The 22333-nt window shown below is 37.2% G+C and overlaps 1 protein-coding gene across 1 annotated transcript; it reads left to right on the top strand.

Moving 5' to 3' along the window:
* Positions 1–837: 837 nt before the first annotated feature.
* On the top strand, positions 838–22091 carry LOC112047913 (uncharacterized). Its single transcript, XM_024085210.2, has 9 exons — positions 838–995; positions 1192–4209; positions 4958–5061; positions 5388–5599; positions 6661–6818; positions 7179–7309; positions 9667–9804; positions 9981–10242; positions 10595–22091. The coding sequence occupies exons 2-9, from the start codon at positions 1393–1395 to the stop codon at positions 11099–11101; spliced, it is 4329 nt and encodes a 1442-aa protein (XP_023940978.1). The 5' UTR covers positions 838–995; positions 1192–1392; the 3' UTR covers positions 11102–22091.
* The last annotated feature ends 242 nt before the right edge of the window (positions 22092–22333 follow it).

The following is a 22333-nucleotide window of genomic DNA, read 5'->3' on the forward strand; positions in this document are numbered from 1 at the left end:
ATAGAATTTTAGGTACTTGTACCGAATCGTAAATCTATGTTTGAGCCTAGCCGATGATAATGACTACGTTCCACTTAGCGATCCACGCAATACGAATAAACTCGAGTAGATAATGTAATGGATTATGGAGCGTTTTGAGCGTTGATGTAAATTACACAAAATGACGAGTTAAAAATTCATAGTTTACATTAAAATAATATTATTTATGCAAAACACTATTAAACATTAGCAAGACAAATAAGAAAATTCTCAAATGTGCACATGCAGGTTTCCTTACGATGTTTGTTTCATTAAGAATTTTTTCTTTAAAACTTTAATTTGAAATTCAAATAAACGACCACCCTAGTCCATCTCGATGGCTCGTTCTCGTTGTGAATCTTTCACGAGCGAAAGTAATGACGATAACTTGACTTATCGCCCCCACTAAAACCGCGGTCGTCATGGAAAACAGTTGCAGAAATAGTTAAGTCGTTCATTGCCAAGTTGAACATAGCCGTTGACGTCAACTTAAACAGATCATACAGCTTTTTTAGTGATGTACCAATCCGTTATATAACCGGTTAGATTCAATAAAACATGTGCCGTTTTGCATTAATTAACCAAAGGTTATTAAAACAAAGAAGAAGATGAAATACTAGCAACGATTTTAAAAATCTACTATAATTGAAAAAACTTTTTATGTGAAGCAAGAGCACAAAAGAACAAAATATTTACCTAATCTGTGAGTCTCTGATTAAGCAAGGGATGTGCCTCATACAGACTACTTAAATCGGTACATGAATCGAAATGTTGAGCTGAAGTGTGCTATGCTGTGTTATCAGATGTAAACCTTGCAAAAGTAGTCTGTGAACTTGTGATCGTCTGCAATATCACAATATGTCTGACGATTTGGAAATATTTTTAGAATTATTGTAATATAATAATAAAATTATTTACTGCGGAATCGTCCACGCTATGGACTATATATGACAAAAATTGTAAACTGTCTGAAACAGGTAAGCTCCTTTACAGTTCTACTACTACAAATGTATCCCATTCTTTCTTCTCGCATTCGACTTTTTTATGTATCAATGGCCTTTATCTCGGACTTTTGTTTTCTTTTGTCCCTCGGCATACGTCGAACGGGTTTGTGACATTTGGTCATGCGAGTTCGCACGTTTTATATTGACATAGCTTTATTTTGTCCGACAGATCGATAAGGCGAGGAGGTGAATATAGCGAAGATATGTGTTGTGGGCAGTTCGCCTTGCGTGTGTACAGTAGACGTACGCGTGACGAGCGCCGCGCGGCGGGGTGCTCCGGCCTCGGCGCGCGTCGGACGACATAACGTCGCTCGAGTCGCAGGGTAGCCTGCGCGATCAGTGTTTTTGTACATATTTTTATAATACCGACATGGACCCGCGGGTGCAGTGCCCCGTGTGCACGCTGTACCTGCACAGCGGCATGTCTCTGGAGTCCCATTTGGATACACATCCTAAAGACCAGGTCATAAAAGCGTTGTGCAACCTGTCAGCCAAGAGTACTGGGTTTGGAAGCAGGACTCCCACTCCACACTCTGAGAGATCATACAGAAGTCGGTCACGGACTCCCGCTACTGATGATGGGCGATGGGCTGGATCTCATCGCACTAGTGAAAATGACAGGTACTGGCGAAGAACACCGAGCCGCAACAAATCTACCCCACTGTCAAGTAGAACTGGTACTCCGGATATTAGAGTGTCAAATATCAGCTTTGAGAATGAGAATAATTTAAATACGAATTCCAATCAGTGTTCTGATGTGTTCACCGTGAAGTCTGATAAAACTCAGAGGACGTACATGTCTGCGGGGCAGATGTCAAGCTCAGATTACGATCAGAGGTACAGGTTCTACCCTGAACCACAGGAAGATACAGAGATCAAATATTCCCGCAGCTCTGAATATAGTGCTCAGAATGAGAATTCTGATACTACATTTACATATAACATGCCTCCATCTGCTCCTAAGCCATCAGCTAGCATTCCACCCCCTACATCTAGAAGAGTCAATGAACGAGACTTTGTTAAAATTCTTCCAAAAGGAAGTAATATATTTTTGAAAACAAATGTTGCGAGTGGCATGCAATATATAACACCGGGAGCAAACCAGATGCATGTGATGATGCCAACGATGGCAACACCACAGTTTGTGCAAAAAAATGTACAGAACAACATGATTTTAACTGGAAATTTAACAAGTGCTCAAATTCACAATTCAAAGTTGATGGCACCTCCAATGACAAATCAGTTATTGACATCGGGAACATTTACTCCAGGAACCACTGTTGTCACACAAAATTCTCAGATCATTTACAGAGAAATGGTGCACAATTTGGATGCTAAACCTTTTATGTCAAGTATACCTGCAGTTCTTGGTTCAGTTGAAAATGTCACTAATGTGGCACAGAGTAGTGCAATGTACCAAATGGTAGTAGACCAGTTTGGCAATACCTCATGTATGTATACAACACCACAGCATTTGGTACCTAAGCCCTGTAATCCAACCGTTCTCAGTGACAATATGACATACTTGCAAGGTATTGTAGATAAATCTGCACAGAAAAACAATGACAAAACTCTATTAATTGAAATCAGCCCAATGTCAGATTCTTCTGCTGCGAGCTCCAGTACCCAACTACCTCCACCTAAATCAAGTTCTGTAAATAAAAAATTTGAGAAACCAGAGCCGAAAAAGTCAGCGTCTAGAAACAGCACCCCGGGCCCTAATAAAGGGCTGAAAATCATCAGCAATATAAAAGTGGAGGTTCCCGTGAAGCATCACAAAAATATGCTGAACACCATTATGGATCTTACAGGCTCAGGAGACTATACTGCGCGTCCCATTAGTCCAGAAAAGATATTACCAGATATAGATGACAACAACCAAAGCTTATGTGATGATTCAACACAGCCTTCCATGACAAGTGGCGACAGTATAGCTTCAAACACATTCTGCGTCATTAATAATTCTAGTAATACTTCAGGTAAAGAGTCTTCTAAATCAGATAATAAAATCGACTCTGAGTTTTCAGACAGCTGTCCTGTGCCAGACCTCATCTGCAACGAAAAACCTTCTATATCACCTTGCAGTGAGTTGTCAGAACACGACAACTCAACAGATCTCATCATAACATCTCTCAAAAGTGAACCTATTCATACATATGAAAGACGTGCAGTAAATAATACTATTGACAATAAACAACCAAAATATAACCCTTTGAAAATAAACAATGCATTTGTTAAAAAGCCAAAGAAGGTTTTGCAGATAAAAAACTCAAAATTTCCTAGTACTCCAAGTAGTGTAAGTGATATTACTCAATCGGAAGTCAATCGATCGGATCCAGTAGCTTCCTCCTCGAGAGCTAAATCACCTGAAGAGTTTGAAATCAACAAAATACATCGCCAAGAGAGTAGCAATAGTACAAAATCTGGAACACTACTCACTGTTTCAATTGAGAAAATAAAGGAGAATGATGATAATGAAAATAATGAGTTTGATGCAAACACAGAAGAGCAGTCCATGGACATAGAGCCCGTGACACCATCCAATGTGAACCATTCCAGCCAGTTTACAGCCACCGTAGACATCGTGCAAGTGAAGGAAGAAATCAATACGAGCAATGATTTTAGCAATGAAGCTGATAGATCTGCCTTGGATCTTGCGCCGATGGCGACTTTGCGACCGATCAATGTAATCAGCTGCAGTATCGAAGGAGATTTCGATGATGATTCGAGTCACAGAGAGTTACTAGAACTGGAGGCGTCATCGAAAAACAAACAGTTTGTATCAATGATGAATGAAAATTATTTCGGCGATAACATTTACGCAGATTACTTCACGCCCGATCGCGTCGAAGCTTTTGACGCTGAAAAGGAGTCTCACTATTCAAAGGATAATAACAGAGATGGGATGTACATTTGGGGGGAGCCTTCTCAGAGGGAAAGTGAATTTGTTTTGCCCAATTTCATCCACGAAAGCTATAAAATTGCTGAGAACGGTCTGGACTATTCAGATATGGGTGCAGAGGAGCAAGTAGACAAGTGTGAAGGAGACTCCAAAGCTGACTTGTTAAGTGAGAGCCGGAGCGAAAGTGAGGCTCCTTTAAATATTTGTGCAGATGAGAAAATGCCACCTCGAGGGGAACTGAGTGGCCAAGAGAGCAATGGAGATATGGAGTCACCTTGGAGTGGAGTAAGTTATTTTTTTCTTGTGTTCCTGTTTGATTTTTGACATATTGACATGCATATAGAACTTAAGGTGCCTTGTTTTAGAGCTCAAGTTAGTTATGGGTGGCAAATCTAATAACTGTTATCTCTCTAATTTTTAATTAAAGTTTGTATTTAGTATAGAACATAAAAATTTAAAAGTAATAAATTATGTAAAAGTTAATTTTAAAAAAATTATTTTTATTTGTGATTAGACATTTATATTGAGAAGTGAAACAATGTGTATTTATTAGTATAGTATCAGAGGTTAACAATTATACAATTAACTTTGAAATCGCGCGGCTTGTGTGCCAAGGTTGTATACTTGATCATATTTTATGATTTGATTAGGTAAATTCCACTTTACACAATGATAATAGTGTTTGGGAATTTTTTTTCATACAATATGCTTTATATCCTACTTTGAAAATAAGAAGGGCTGCATCAGCAAAACTGCAGGATGAGTCTGTACGTTTTAACTGTTTAATATGAGTCATAAATTTAATAATAAAAGCAAAGGAACATGCATGTTTTTTTTAATATTTTTAATGATTTTTTTAAATTACTAAAATTCACAATAAGTGAATTAAAAAAAATTCTGATCCGTTTAGAAGTCACTTAGCTATTAACTTGCATTCACAAACTTTAAGCAGTACAATCATGAATAAATATTTTAATAAGGAGTAAACTTCAAAAGGGGAATGTTGGTAATAACACTCGTGCGTGTTGCGCAGATGTACTCGAGCGTGCCGCCAGCGGAGCCCTACGACCTCATGGCGCGGGAGAGCTGGGACTCCGACGCCTCCGATGTCGATACCACCGAGAAGACGGAACCAATGTCAGTATTTCAGAAATAGTTAATTATTTTTATAGAAGAAACAAAAAGTTAGTCAAGAACAGATTGCTTAAAAGGTTTTTTTTTAAATCGAGTTTATTTTAAAATAGTACACTTTGAACAGTGAGGGTTGGTGGTTTGATCCCCGACCCGTTGGTATATTGTCGTACCCACTCCTATCACAGCCTTTCCCAACTAGTTGGAGGGGAAGGGAATATTGTTCATATTATAAAAGATAAGGCAAATATATTTAAAAAAAAAAAAGAAAAAATTATGATTGCCTAGAAAATATCTTCACCATTCTTAAAAGTAAAGTTTTTACCTTACAGAGGAATGCATACAGAGGTGCACTTCCCCAAGAGCCGTATGTACAATTGTGCACTGTGCAACACGAAGTTCCCGTCGCTCAAAGAGATGCGCGCGCACAAGTCACTTGTGCACGCGTCGCCGACCTGCTCCGGCGCGAAGACCACGTACAGCCGGCTCATCACCGCCAGAGCCATCAAGAAGGAGGAGAAACCGGACCCTAATGTGTTGCAAGGTAAGAACCTGATTGTAGAGCTTACATAATGAATGAACAGGGGATAAGATAAGATCACAATTCCCTAATTTGTGGTTGAGAGCAGATTTAACCCTTCAAGTGCTTCGACACTCGACCTTTTTAGTCTGTGCGACGTGCATGTCATGTGAGGTCCCTGATATCTGACGTTACCCGGAAGGGGGGCTTTTTAAATCACGATCTCGGAGGCGCCCAGATTGATATATTCAGTCCAAAACACCCATCTCGTATGGCCCTCTAAGCCGAGGACCGAGTCTCAGAGGTGATAACCTTAGAGTTGTTCCGCCCATCTACTCTGCTTCTGCCTTCGGGCCGTATCAGGCGATGCTACTGCGCTCGCCCAAACCCTCGGTGACGCCGCTGAGGTCCCATTAAGAGGCCTACAGCACTTAGACAATTAGAAAAAAAAGTATGTCTCGCTTGCTCGACGTGGCACTCAGGTGGACTTACGAAAGTCAGCAAATATTTAATGGCGGTCTGGAAGTTGATGAGTCGTTCAATGGCCGGACTACAAAATTTTGGGGCCCCAAAATTTTGGGTGAAGCATTGGAACATTGAGGTAATTTTTTTTCTAAAAAATCCTCAGCAAAATGAAAAATTGAAAATTCTCAGCCCGGAGTTGGAAGTTGGCAGTGTTACACCACTGTGGTTCAGAGAGCATGTTACGTCTTAACATCTGATAGTGATAGTTACAAAAAAACAATGTCCCTTTGTCCATACAGTCTGTCCCCTAATCTAATAGTCATAGATTGAAAACAGCACCCATACGAGTATATTAATGTTATCATTTAAATAACAGACTCACCTGAAAAACTTTTAATTACCAAAAATGACCAGTTGCTTTCGGACATCGGAACTGACAGGCGCGTTGTTGGCGAGCAGTCGGCCGTAAGTGAGGTTTACCCGAGGCATTTCCGTTACGTGTCCGAGCGTAACAGCGAGGTTTGACCCTAAAACTCCATATACCTTCTCTAATCGGTAAGGAGCCCTGGGTTTATATCTGGCCGATAAAATAGTCTGTTAGTGATTGTGTTACCTTACAGAAAGCCTGCTAGCAATGGACTCGAAGGACGCGCTAGCTAAAGCTCTGCCGCAAGTGTTCGACTCTCTACCAGACACCAAGCCTCCGCTAGGACTCGTCAAGCAGGAGCGCGCGCGGCGGCGGCGCGACTACCGCTGCCCCACGTGCAAAGTGGATCAGGTATTCATTGTTTTTTCATATTATTATTCTATTTATATTGATAATATTATTTCTGCGATGTTTTATCAACAAGGATACATATTTTTACAGTGTTTTGCATTAATTTTTGTAACTGACTGTGACATCGCCCGGCTCTCAGCTTTTTGTAATTCATGGCATTAATGGTGGGATATTACAGTCATTAAAATTGAAGTGCTTATTATTTGCACAATACAGAAACATAATCAATCTTTTTTTAAATTTTTGTCTGTCTTTTATCCCGAGATAAATACATTTTCCGCGGGATTTTTATGTAAAATAGAATGTTCTGTTTGTGGCACTGAAGTGAACACATGTATTTTATTTGTTTCTCTGTGTCAGGTGACGGATTTGGCGTTCCACGCGCACCTGAAGTTCCACCCGCTGCTGTGCCTCACGTGCGGCAAGTGCTTCTACCGGCGCGCCAACCTGGCGCTGCACCTCAAGACGCACCTCAGCATCCGGAACTATAAGTGAGTCGCGCATGTACGTCGAATTCCCACCGCTTGTACAACTTGTTGAATATACGGTCATGTAGTATGCCACTGTTCGAAAAACCCACCAGACTGAATATTTCCAAGGAGTGTTGACGTCAAGCAGGCATGCGGGCGGTCATTAAATCGAAGCCAAAATAAATAAAAAAAAATGTCAAGAGTAATGAAGAAGATTAACATATTTTGCCGACCCCACTTAAGTAAGATAAGGGAAAGGCGATGATGTTGATGAGTATGCCACAATATTTGCTAACATAGTTAATGGCCTGTTTATAAGGAGTATTACATGGCTAAGAAACAAAATATTTACCAGATCCACACCATTTTATATAATCTGAAAGTTTGTCAGCTCATGCTCTTCCTAATTCAATTGTTTGTTGGTCATTTGCTTTTATAATAATTGTAGTGTCATCAGCGTATTGAATACATTTATGATTTACAGAATCGGGTAAATCATTAGAATATAACAAAAATAGAAGTGGTCCAAGTATACTCCCCTGTGGTACACCGCAAGAGTTAGTCCTTAGATCCGATTTATATATTTTCTTGTGTTTACCTAAGATTCTAGTTATTTCAACATATTGTTGCCTATCTGTTAGATAACTCTTTACCCAATCATATGACGTACCTCTGATACCATAAGTGTATAATTTACTTAGAAGGATTTCATGTGAGACACAGTCAAATGCCTTACTCATATCTAATAATAAAGCAACTGTGATGTTTTTATCATTAAGTCCTTCGGTAACAGATTTGATTAAATCGAAACAAGCCGTGACGGTGGAGTTATTTTTTCGAAAACCGTATTGTTGTGGGTACAAGAGTTTATACTTAATGAGATAATTATACAATTTATTATGGAAAATCTTTTCGAATACTTTAGATATAACCGATATTAGAGTAATTGGTCTATAGTTTTGAATATCTGTTTTTTCACCCTTTTTAAACAGAGGTTTTACTACAGAAAATTTCAAAGCATCCGGAAAAATTCCTTGCTGGAATGACATGTTAATAATATGCCGTAGCGGAGTACAAAGATATGAGGAACATAATTTAAGAATATTTGTATTAATTCCATCATATCCCGTCGACTGCGTATTTCTAAGGCTTTTTATAATTTTGTAAACATCAATATCTATTACGGGTGTTAAAAATAGACTTTGTAAATGTTGTGAAATGCTATGATGATTTCCATGTTTATTTTTAGAGGTTATATTTGTAAAATATTCGTTAAATTTATTTGCAATATCTTTAGGCCTAGTGTAGGATTTATTTTCCACACATATTTTATTTATAGCTTGCTCATTTGGAGATTTAATAGCTGTACTGTTTTTGATTATTTTCCACGCCGATGAAGTTTTTTGTTTCGCCTGCATGATACGGCGCAAATTTACAAGTTTTTGGCTATTTAAAATACATTTTTTAAGGACCGTTGAATATTTGGAATATAATTTAAAATTATGTTTTTTATTTGCTGATGTGTATAGATATTTAATATAAAGACTTCTCTTGATAACACAGCTTCTCTTAATACCACGCGTTAACCAATTTGTTTTTACAGGTTTATTTATAATCTTTACCTTTATAGAAGGGAAACAGAGGTTGTAAAATAAATTTAGAATGTCATGAAACTTAATAAATGCAGTATTAGTGTCCGTTTCTTCTAAAATATCATTAAAAGAGAGGGCAGAAATGCATTGTACAAATTTATTAATATTTTCTTGGCAATAGTCTCTTTTTTCTTCTATCCAGATTTTCGGGGTGAATACATTTATTTCAGACTCTGTTAACTGTGCTTCAAGAATCTGAGCAGTTTCATGATCTGATAGGCCTAAAATGTGATTAGTTTGTTTTGCACTGTCAATATTACTAGCTATTATGTCAATACATGAGTTTTTTCTTGTAGGCTTTTTAAGATGTATACACAAATTGTGGTTTGAAAGTATGGCCGTCAATTGGTCCGTATTTTTATTTTTTTTTCCGTTGGGTTAAACTGCAGACTAATGTGCAGACTAATGCAGGCTTTTGTTTATAATGAATAGTTGCAAAACTTCAACTGCATGATAATTGTTATTCAAATAATGTGAAGCAAAAGTCTCAACTCAGGTGACGGAGCAGCTTTGTAAGATGTTGATTCAATAGCAATTGAGTCCTTGCTATTCGTTTGGGAATAATATTAATTATTTACTTGTGATGTTGGGAAGTCCCTACAAAAGGCCTATGTCCTGCATGATGATGATGATGACGATGCTTTACTCATTAACTTCCGCAAAGTCCTGCTTTTCTGATCTACATAGAATAGTGTCAGTAATATCTCGTAATTTGTATGTATTCAGGTGTGAGGTATGCGAGAAGACGTTCATCACGCGCCAGAAGTTGTCGGAGCACCACAACATCCACACGGGGCGTGCGCCCGTCAAGTGCACCGTCTGCGACGACACCTTCCGCCGGTACTCCAACATGGTGCAGCATCGGTGAGTCCACTCTCCTCCTCCACCTCCCGCAGACGATGTTGTTATTTTAGTTGATAAAAGATGCATTTCAGAAGCTCACGTGCATTTTATTATACGCAAATATAAACGCATTCAAATTGCACTGTCTTAAACGCAAAAAATTCGTTTTATATTAAAAAAAAAACGTGTGTCTCCAGGGATCGCCACCACCTAAAGAAGAAGCCGAAGGTGCGCGACTTCGTGTGCGGGCAGTGCGGCGCGGTGTTCCACTCGCGCGCCAAGCTGCAGTGGCACCGCGAGACGCACGACGACAAGCCCAAGGCGTGCGTGTACTGCAGCGACAAGTTCGTGCACGCGGCGTCGCTCACGCGCCACGTGCGCCGCTCGCACAACCAGTACTTCGTGGCTACCGCCGACAAGCTCAAGACGGAGAACGTGCCGTGTCCCGTGTGCAAGCAGGTGACGTCTCCCCCTGTAGCATCCCACTTCTGATGTTTCATTTGAACTAATATGGGCAAATTTATAAACGTGGATTAAGTTTTAAACCACAATTCTGCGTTACTTTGAAAGTAAATTGTGGTTGCAATCTTAATTCATATTTATAAATATGACCGATTATGAATTTAAAGTATCCGTCCTACCATGAAATTTATAGAATCCTACTAATGATCTTAGAATTTAATCTATCGTGAGTGTTTGATCTCTGTCCTATAGAAGAAAGTCAACATCACGTTTGCACATCTTCGCCGAATTATTTATGTTTTGTTTCGCTCGTTATAGAGACTGTACTACCCTATTGGTGTACTCACAGGTGTACCTCCGACCCAACCTGCGCGCGCACCTGCTGACGCACAGCGGCAAGCGGCCGTACCACTGCCACATCTGCAACAAGTCCTTCACCACCAAGTGGAACCTCAAGCTGCACCGCTGGACGCACGTGAGTCGCTCCGCCAAGCCTTACAAGTGCAACCTGTGCAAGGGCGCCTTCATCCGCCACACGGAGTACGTGTCGCACATGAACGCGCACAAGTCGGTGCGGCCGTACACGTGCAAGTACTGCGGATGCCAGTTCATCCGCAAATACAATTGCCAGAGGCACGTCCGCGAGCACGAGAGCGCCAAGAAGTTCGTGTGCAAGGTGCCAGAGTGTGGCAAAACGTTCCACAGGAGCTACTACCTCTCCGAGCACATGAAGGTGCACAGCGGCGCGCGACCCTTCTCCTGCCACATCTGCGGCAAAACGTCCAGCAACAAGTCCAATCACAACAAGCACGTGAAGATCCACCACTCGCGGGAGCCGATCGCCACTGAGGCGTGAATGTAAATGTTGTTTTCTTGTTTTTTTTTTTATTTTTTTCGGGTGTCGACTCTTGGCTTTTTGTGTAGTGTCACTTTGAAAATTTTATTTTTAGCATTTATAACAATAATAATTAGTGGAAATATATTTTTTTTGTACCATAATAATTTTAATACTTTGTATTATAAAAAAAAAACAATAATTTATGAATCATGATGAAATTTTGTATTATAATAAAATTATTAAACTATTACTGATGTATAATATGAAAATTTTAATAATAAAAACCAATAATTATTATTATAATCTGCCTTCCAGAGGCGCTAAAGTTTTAGATATAATAGATATTATAATAGTACTAATCCCAAAACAAATAAACCAAGCCTTTTTCTCTCTCTTGTTTTCTCCTACCATTATCAGACAAAAAATATTATTTATTAAGTTTTAATCATATTTGAAATAAATTACTGATGAATGAAAATTAGTATAGGGTGATCAGTTAAAATTACTAACGAATATTTTTATTATTTAACAGGAAAACGCGACAAATCTGGTCGAGGTCAAATTATTTACTATTTTGTCGGGTTAAAATTTGTTTTAATTTCCCTGGAGTAGAAAAAAATAAATCAATAGAGTTTAAAAAGTATTTCCTCCGATTTTTCATGCTTACTCCGGAAATGGAAAAAAATGTAACATACAATTAAATTATTTATGACGTTTTTAAATCCCACCATTGAAATATAATTATGGATTTTATTTACCAATGAACTCTTTGTTTTTGAAGTGACACTAGTCCATAAAGTCTTGCCCGTGCTACAGACCTACAGTTTTAATTGGACAGTCGAACTATTCAGTTAAATTGTCTGTGTGTAGTATCCGTCAATTTAAGTGTACAGTTTTTTGTGTACAGTACAGTACAATGATTGAAATTTCAGTTAGATAAAACTGTACAGTTAAAACTGAAAGTCTCTGGCACGGGTTAGTAACATAGTCGTCCCGTTGTAAATAGGCTTCTAGGTAAATTAATATTTTTATTGTGTAAATACAGGACCAAGGTTTTGTGTAAATTGAAGGTGTGAGTACAGGAGAGCGTTTTACAGTTTAAAACAATTCAAAGTTGGTGCGACTGAGTTTATTGTAGTTCATGACTTTTGCAGTTTTATTAGAAAAATTAAATTATAATCGAATAATTATTACTACTTATGCCACGGTTTTAAAGTATACTAAAGATAAACGCACATTCAGGTTGGCCGCACCGGAATGAAAATTCATGAAGTGCAGTCCCCAACATTTATTGATCTTTTTTTTCTATTTAGGAATAGTAACATTAATTTACATATTGAGGTTTGTAAATTTACATAATTTGTAGTTCATTATACACCAAGAACTTATGCAAAGTAATGTCGAAACTTTCTCCATTATATAAAAACTAGAAAGTTTGTAAGCCTATATTCCTGCCGTAGGGAAGCACAGAAATTATGGAGTTTGGACTGTGGCATCTTCCGCAGGCACCATGTTTCAAGGGTACAAACCTTCAACCGTCCAATCCTTTCAAAAAATAAAATTCTATCAGGATAATAATATGAGAAATAATTTCTGTGGTCGATTAGGTTCGTGGCAACCCTTCGAAAATCATTGTTATAGGTTATGCATGCATAGCATAATATAGCTCTGATATTATGACGAGGAAAATATAAAAAAATACTTGAATAGATTTGGGCCCTTGAAACATTCAAACTCTGTAGTTGCCTACTTACCCACGGTAAGATTAAGAGACTAAATTTCGGCCTTTACAAAATAACGAATTTCTATCACAGACTCTTAGGCCAAAACGCGAGCTACACACCTGCAGTTTATACTGTACAGTCGAACTATTCAGTTATATGGTCCGTAGGACAAAACTGGAATACGGCATTGTACAGTTTTTCTAATGATTTTGATTGAAAGCTCGATTAGATAAAACTGTACAGATAAAACTGAAGGTCTGTAGCAAGTTAACTTACGAATTGGATTTCTGCTACGGTCGGTTCTGCTACGGCAGTTGTCGGACAGCCTGACTGAATGTGCGCGAGCCTTATTGGAATGTGAATAGGTTGTGAGGGGAATGATGTTAACTCAACAAAACTTAACGAATTTTTGTATATATATGTATAGAAACAAACATATTACGATAAATTCAGTCTTAGCACTGCCGTCACATCACACTTAGATTGTTATTACAATTAGCATTATGATAGTTGAAGAACTTGAAGACTTAGGGCGTTTGTTACTGTCATACTAACATGGACACTGTTATCGTTGCAAATTAAATAACACATTTTATAGAATCGTGTCGAAAGTTATTTTATTTAGATGTGCTTCGATCAACAATTCGTGCTGTTGTTGATCGAAGTTGATATAAGTTGAAGATTATATTGGTCAAGTTACATTCCTTGAACAATTTATTAGGGGAATTTCGCTTTGTCGGGTTAATACATCACATTTTGGAAACTTTCTAGTTTATTTTTACACACAACCTATAGTGTGATGTTACGGTAAAACTAATGAGTATTTTAGTCAAATTAATAAATGGGCATTTCGGTAAAAGTACCCCGCTTATACAAGCTGTTTTGAAAACTGCCTTTGTATGGTTTCAATTGTTTAAATGGAAGAAAATTTGGCACTCTGGCCGAAACTCGATCTTAATCATTGGATCCTAAAAATTTTGGAAACACGTAAATTCAAATAACTATATTTCTGAATTTTTTTTTAAATTATTTAGGTAGATTTTCAACCATTGGCAATACACTATTTCAGATTTTAAGACCTTTTAGATTTTAAATATTGTGAACTATGTTCCCAAATAAACGAAAGCAGTTTTGAAAGCAGCATGTATAATTTATTTTTATTTTTTAAATTCTTAAATGGAGACTTAATTTGTTCTCTATTATTTTAGCTTTAAACTTTGAGTCTAGTTGTTCTAATAATTTGTCATTTCTATAGAATATATTTTGTAAATACATAATTACGTTAAATATTGTTTTAAAACGAAATAGATTATTTTTATTTGTAATTAGAAAAATTATTTTTGTTTTTAAATCTGTAGCAATGCATACGACGACATTAAAAAAACTCGAAGTAAATACAATTTTAAAGCAACCTTTTTTACTTTCAAGCAAGAGTGAATTAGAGCTTTCTAGTTACAATAAGAAACTTTTCTATTGGATTTAAAGATAGTATGGAATTTAGTTACCTTGGTTTAAAGCTCAAGCTTAATCATACGAGTACTTAAATGCTAAAATGCTCGGTATCAGTGGTGGATTTACTAGTAGGCTAAGTAGGCTGTAGCCTAGATTTTAGGGGGCGGCAAATTTGACCCAAAAAATTTTGGAAAATCTTCTACAGAAATAAAGAAAATGCAAAGATAATTTTAATATAGTAACGTACGCCCTGTACAGTCCTACTAAAATGCAAGACCTTAAACACAATACAAATTACCTTAAACACAATTTAAGGGAATTTGTATTGATTGTGAACTAGGATACCTATCGAATTTCAAAGTTCAGTAGGGGCTGCAAAAATTCAATAGCCTACTGGCGGCAAATTTGTAAATCCGCCACTGCTCTGTGTTAATCAGTAGGACAGAATTTTCGACTTTATAATCAGACCCATTAAGTCCATTTTATAATCATAACGATTGCAATTTTTAAGCTGCTAATCCCACTAGTGTTTTGTAAGCGTTAGCGAATTTCGAGAAACGACAACGCTAGAAAATCGCTAGCAGTCCAACTACGAGTAGATGTTTGGTTGTGATCGCCCAGACGCGGCACTAATGTCTTACATTTGGTAATGGCGGTCTTATTGTCATTTGTGTAAGGCGCTGTCAATTTTAGTTCAAAGTTTAGCCGCGGGACTTCTTTCATGAAAAGGACTATAGCAAACTTGCGACTGCCATGTTTATACGGTATTTTATGTACATCTGTCGCTTTGATGTCGTCGTATGTAAATACTTTAACGTTCGTGCGCGTACATTTACATCACACAATTGTAACTGAAATTATATCAGTGGTGAGTGTCTAGATGCAAGGAAATGATTGAAGGCAATCATTGTCATATCGTAAAACCTAGTTTCTGAAAGATTGATCAAATCAATTGTTAACTAATGTAAAAAAAACTTTGATTACGAGTAGATTAATGTGCGTTATGATGACTTTTTTGAATTATATTCAAATAAACAACACGCCATTTAATAATGGTTTAGACAATAATGTTCATGAAGATAGTGCCATATTTTTTTTGGTGGCAGAGAATGTTTACTCTTACCTACCCGCGGAAACATGACGAACAATAACATTTTTATCAATTTCCCTTTTTTTTCACAGATTTCATTTACTTTTTTCACGGGCTATTCGTGAAAAACATATCTGTGGCATATTGACAATTTCAATTAGATTAATAGGCAAGTCGCTAAGTTAACCAATGATCAATGTTTCAGAAACTGGGTAAATGCTTGTATTGAGTACAAATTTTCTAAAGCAATACATAATTGTAGTGAAATCTGCCTTTATTATATGCCTTTATTATCTAAAAAAAAACTAAAAATTATTATAATTATATAATTATATTATTTCACAGAATTTTTAGCGTTACTATTAGAGTATCGAAGTTTTGCTCAACATTGAGTCGTGGACAATGTCTATAAGTCTATGAATATTTGGAGTGATCTATGACTGGTGTAATTGGCGTATTTTTATGGAGTGCATTATAATTAATTCTTTAATTACACTCGATGGGATATCGGACAGAAGTGATTTGTTAATTCATTCGGATTAAGATGCCTCACTGGTCAGCAACCCATGGATACAAAAAGCACTGTCTACCCTCTACGATTTTTTTCTATTACGACACGAATCAAACATACTTACCGATGTCACCTCATTTATTAATTCAATAATTGTTAATATACACACGTTGCATAGTCCCATATTACAGTTGCCTTTTAGCAGCTAAATTTAGAGTAGAGTAGACCCAAAGTTATAGGTACACAAAAATCGTTTATCTGCCTATTTGACTAGCTTTTGAAACCGACAACATTGCCGCAAAGATATTTAAGTTGGAAATATTTGACATCTATCAGGCAATATTCAGGACCGGTATCACAATTTTCTGTGTGTGTGTAAACTTAAGGTGCTGATATAGTCTTGAGCATCCTCTTGTAACAGAACATTGAGCATTCGCCGTTTTTATATTTGTCGAACTTAACAACGAGCTGAGCCAAGCATAGAGCAAAATATTGCTTCGAACATTTTTAGAATTTTACCGTACGCTCGATTCGATTGAGCACTGCCTGCTAGAATGCTCGCCAGGACGCTCGATAGTATGCTCGCTAAAATGTTCTCGTATTTTCCTGTGATGTAACATTCGCACGAATACACATTGCAAGTGAATGCTCAAGTCTATCAGCACCTTTAAGTTATGTCACTTTCTTACTGGATGTCAAATGAGAAAGACCAAACTGTAGATTAAGCTAACAGACATTTTAATCAGATGGTGGTGAAACCGGCCCTTGGTGTAAAAGAAAATTGTACTTTTTTTGAGGCCACTCGTGACGTCACTAGTAGCTGCTGTAAATCTCTATTAACAGACAGAGAGAATAAATATCACTGCCTATGAATGCCTTTTGTAATTTTTAAAAGGATTTAGCGAATTTGAAACGTGATTTCGCCATTGTATTGTGCCGTCTCCATAAAAATACAGCTGATATTAATGAGTTTATAATATTTTGATTCATATTTAAGAGACTAGTATGGAACATCTTTCACGTCGATTACAGTGAGATGAAAGGATCAAATATATGAAAAGTAAATGATTACCGTATGCCATTGTTTTGGGAATCCTGATTTCTTTTTTTTTTCAATTCTGATTTGATATCTATTTGATCTAGTATAATAATTAATTTAGCTATAGCGTTATTTATTTTTTACTTTTATTTCTTAATGATTATTATTAATATTACTTTTATTTTAATTAGATAATTTATTGATTTGATTCTTAACAAAATTGATGAAACTGTGAACTTTGACATTGTCTTCCATATCCCACTATGATCAATGATACTTCTTTATTTATAATAGTCTGAGAGCATGTAGGACCAGACCTCCGTCATTTCATGAAAGCTGATAGTTTGCGACACTTAGCTACCTACCCTTCGCCAGAGACCTTAAAAGTTGACGGACTCGACTGAAGACATGATTATAATCATTCATAATTTTCAACCCATATGGGCTCATTGCTGAGCTCGAGTCTCCTCTCAGAATGAGATGGGTTAGGCTAATAATGCACCACGCTGGCCCTAAGCGTATTGGCTCGCTGAGCGCAGCCGATCGGGACGAAACGTACGGTCCGCTAGCGGCTTTGCATCCTGTTGCTTTTGGTTTTTCTGTACTATAATATTAGTATCGGGTATACATAAAAACGTTCCTCTTGGAACACTCTATTGCTGAAAACTGCATTAAAATACTTAAATGATAAGAGCCTCAATAGCTCACCGATAAGAGCCTTCATCAGGATTCATGAAGAGGATTCATTACCAAGTGGTAGTTCAATCCGCACCCCATTGGTCTATTGTCGTATCCACTCCTAATACTGTCTTTCCCGACTAGTTGGAAGGGAATGGGGATATTGGCAAATGGTTAAAAAAATCCGCCGAAATCCATATGGGCGGTTAAACAAAAGCTCCACCGTAAAGAGGCTGGACTCGCCATCGAGTGGTCGTGGTTCGATCCCCGTCCGCTGAACTACGTACCTCACCAAACCTATACTCACTCATAAGTCCTAAGTAAAGACTGTTATTTACCTTCTAGTTGGAGATTACTAGGAATATTCCTTATACGTGCTCGTAAAATATAGTGTAGCAAATATTCTTCAAGAAACATTCAGTTTTTATGAAATGACATAGGTCTCGCTGTCGTAAGCTCTTGCTCAATAAATCACTCGTAGGTACATTACTGGACGTTTTCAATTGTTATACCATTGAGATAATATATACGCTGTGCTCTACAATATATTAATATAGTTTATATAATCTACTAGGCAACATTTGATGTGCACTTTCAAAGACCATGCGTGACTTGTCGTTATCAACCCATATTTGGCTCATTGCTTAGCTCGAGTCTCCTCTCAGAATGAAAGTGGTTAGGCCAACAGTCCACCACGCTGGCCCAATGCGAATTGGCAGACTTCACACACGCAGAGAATTAAGAAAATTCTCTGGTATTTAGGTTTCCTTACGATGTTTTCCTTCACCGTTTGAGACACGTGATATTTAATTTCTTAAAATGCACACAACTGAAAAGTTGGAGGTGCATGCCCCGGAGCGGATTCGAACCTACACCCTCCGGAATCGGAGGCAAACGTCGTATCCATTGGGCTATCACAGCGTGACTTGTAGACCTGATTAAAGATCCTCAATAGCTCAATGGGCCGGACTCAACGCCGAAAATGTGCTGGAAAATTCGTTTAGGTTAAACAGTGTTTCATGCTTGCACGCAGCCAATAAATAAATGCGTTATATCATGATCTATATACCATATAGTGACGTGTAATCCAATTTTTTAAATTATATCCGACCATAAATGTATAAGTCCTAGACTGGGCGTCACAAGTTATTATGTGCTGTAGGAAAAACGAAACAATTAAATGTTGCCTACATACAATAACTTAAACTGCATAGTCTTTTGCATTTTCAAAACACTTTATTAAAATTTCATTTGAATTACAACCATGTACCTACCATTATTAATAAACAGTATAATTTTAATATGCCCTGATATCTTACTTTTATATTTTTTTTTTATTAATCTGTAATAATTTTTTTGAGATGTTTTTGTTTTAGTTTCATTATCTATAATGTTTTCTTTTCATGAAAATTATATGCGAAGAGTGCAATTTTTTACTTATATTAAGAGTGTTCCTCACTCTTTGCAGAAAACGGAATTACTACAAAGTTTGATTGTGGCCACTTATCAATTGGTTAAAGCGTTTATGTATATTTAGTTATATATTGGCCTCACTATAGACAAACTGGATGATTGAGTCCACGTTAGCGCTAAAAGCTTTTTAAGTAAGGTTTTTATACACTGTACACAATGGAAAATTCTTTTTCCAATACAGGTTCATAATGAGTCCTTAGGAGGCAGGGAGTCTTAGTGCTAACTAGAATCTGCTTCAGGATCGTTATATAGTATTCAGGATCGTTATATAGTATTCATGATCATTAAAAACCCATATTCGGCTCACTGTTGAGCACGAGAGGGGTTAGACTAATAGTTCACCGCGTTGGTTCAATGTGGATTGGCAGACTTCACACACTTGGAGAATTAAGAAAATTTTCAGATGGGCAGTTTTCCTCAAGTTTGAGACACGTGACATTTAATTTCATAATTTTTTACAATTATGTTTGTTATATGGCAACTGGTCCCAACTTATGATCAAACCCCTCCCCCACTCCATTCGCCCACTCCTCACCCCTGCGTGTACGCAGTCGAGGACTCTGTTATGCAGTTTGCTTATAGCTGTTGCCAAAGCAGGTATAGCATTGCGATTTTATTACTTGCTCTATTCAACTAATGGAAGATAAATAGGATTGAATATAATATTACGCGTTACTGTGGTCAGTATATTATAATAATTGATTAGATTTGAACACGTCCGAGGGTGCTTAGTACTTTTACCAGAGAAGCGAATTTCGTGCGAAAGTTTGCGCGTTCCTCTTCATTATGTGATTTTATACATTTCGCTTTGATATTACTAACTAAATATAATAAAATGGATATGTATACCTTGTTCTTAAGTATATGATTGATACTTCTTTTAAAAGAGCTGGCTAATGTATAGTAAAATCGACTTAATGTATCTACTTTGTTTAAATCATAAGTTTGAACATCTTGGTTCATTGATTTAAAACAAAGTACATTAAGTAGATTTTACTATAAAGTTATAGTAGTTGGATTCATCAAAACGATTTGTAGCGATAACAAAAATACCACCATTACTTAGTAATTGTAATAACTATGATATATAAAGAGTTGTTGATCTTTCCAGCTTTGTTGAATTCCCGAATAATATGTATTAATATATTTTCAATTTGATTACCTACATTAAGTATGCAAATTTAATCTATCAATGATTCTAGAATTTAAACTATCGTGAGTGTTATTCATATTAATTAATTATGAAACAACGCCTAAAACTGACGTCGGAGTATGCCCGACTAGTTTCGTATGGGTTCGAAAGTAGTCGGGCATACTCCGACCTTATATCACGTGAGTTTTAGCCGTTGTTTCATAGTCTTGATTCTTTTGAAGATATTTTTAATGATGTACGCGCGAATGATTCGCAGCGAATTCGCTCTATCTGGAAGAGCGACCCAAAGCGAAATGTAATAGAAAGTTGTATGTGTTTGTAAACGATTTGTAAATGAACCACATCAGCTGTGTTCAATTCACGTCTAATTGTCGTATTTTAATTTTCTGTATTTTTTAAACGTAAAACAATGATCTCGTATTGTAACACAACAAAAGTTTGATGTTCTTTTTTTATTTGTTATTATTATTATTATTATTATTATAGTAAAATTGTATAGGTTTAATTAATACTCCTGGCTTTATTTCGAGACCTTCGAGTTGAATTTGTAAGGCCCAATGTCAAATTAGTATTTAAGTAATATGTCTATAGCTTGGCGACTTCGTTCGTAACACTCCCGATGGTCCGCGCGTGCCGGGGGGCGTGTGGCGATGAATGAAAAAACCACGACTGATGCACCTCATTTCCCCGCACGCACGATTTCACACCCGCGCAGTCTTTCCCCCCGTCGCCCGCATATCATGGGAGTGTCATCAAAGAACTTGCCTACTATTATAAGTCACCATTCAGGCCGGCAGGTTAGGTTAGTCATTTTGCAAATTTGTGCGTATAAACTGAAGGTTAGTTAAAGCCTTCCTTCAGTTGTTGTAATGCGCTGTCTACCAAATGTCTACTGTTATTTAAGCCGTAGGCAAGATGCACGACACTATGTCACCATGGTGCCACAAACTTTTCACACCCGGTGGCCAAAACTGGAAAACGTCGCGGCGGTCGCCATTTTGAAAAAAACATTAAACTACGTCACGAAACAAGTCCCGTAGACGCGCCGCTAATGGCGCTCATTGTCAGTTGGTAATGTCGGTCTTATTGTCTATGTGTAAGGCGCTGTCAATTTTAGTTCAGACTTTAGCCGCGGGACTTTTTCGTGGCGAATTCTAAAAGCGAGACAACAGAGACATCTTCACCGGGCCAGATAAGTTTGTGGCACTACACTTAACTCGTTACAATAAAATGATATATTGTCGACCAATAGCTCCGAATCGGAAACATATCTCTTTCTCTTGTGTTGCGATAGGACGAATGAGAGAGCTATTTTTCCGGTTTAGCTATTGGTCGATTATGTCTTTTTCTCTTTTTGAGATGTGTCGTCGTCCTACTCAAGACTACAAAGCCCAAAGTAACTGCAAAAAAAGTAGACAAACTACAAACAGTGGCTTGCACTAAGTTTTAACTAGGGTAAGCACTATACGTACAAATTGTACAAAATTTTGAATTCTTTCTCCAATACATGTACGTAATGAGTCCTCAGCGTAGGCAGTGTATTTTTGCATCTATGAAATACACGCCACTGCCTACAAAGTAGTGCAATAATAACATGAGGCCTTACAAGAGATTAAAGAATTAAACCGTCCATTGATTGCCGACGTCACGTTTGGAGGAGATGATAAATTGGCGAAGTCGTATCGTATACGGAATATTATCGAATGCTCTCGAAATATGGCCGAGTCCCTACTTGGTTAATAGAATAAATTGGTTATTTATTTTAAAATAATTTGTAAATAAATTACGATTTTAGTGTATTTTATTTTATTTAGTGACTTTGTAACATGTGGGCCGCACACCAACAGTTCAGCGGGGTCACTGAACTGCAATAAATAATAATAAGTTATTTTTGTATTTTTCATTTTATATTTATTAACACGTTTGATCACAACCCATAACCAAAATACTCAGCCCAAAGTATGTCAAGTTTTTATAAATTTTCCACAAAATCACAGATTAAAGAATGATAGGCCGACAGAGCACAAGGAATACGATGGTGTCATAGCTGTTCCGAATACAAAATTCAAAACGAATCCATTCTCGAGTTATTACGATACGAAGCATCGCATCAGTAATCTATACTAGGTA

This window comes from Bicyclus anynana, chromosome 10, assembly GCF_947172395.1.
Source record: "Bicyclus anynana chromosome 10, ilBicAnyn1.1, whole genome shotgun sequence".
Lineage (NCBI taxonomy): Eukaryota > Metazoa > Arthropoda > Insecta > Lepidoptera > Nymphalidae > Bicyclus > Bicyclus anynana.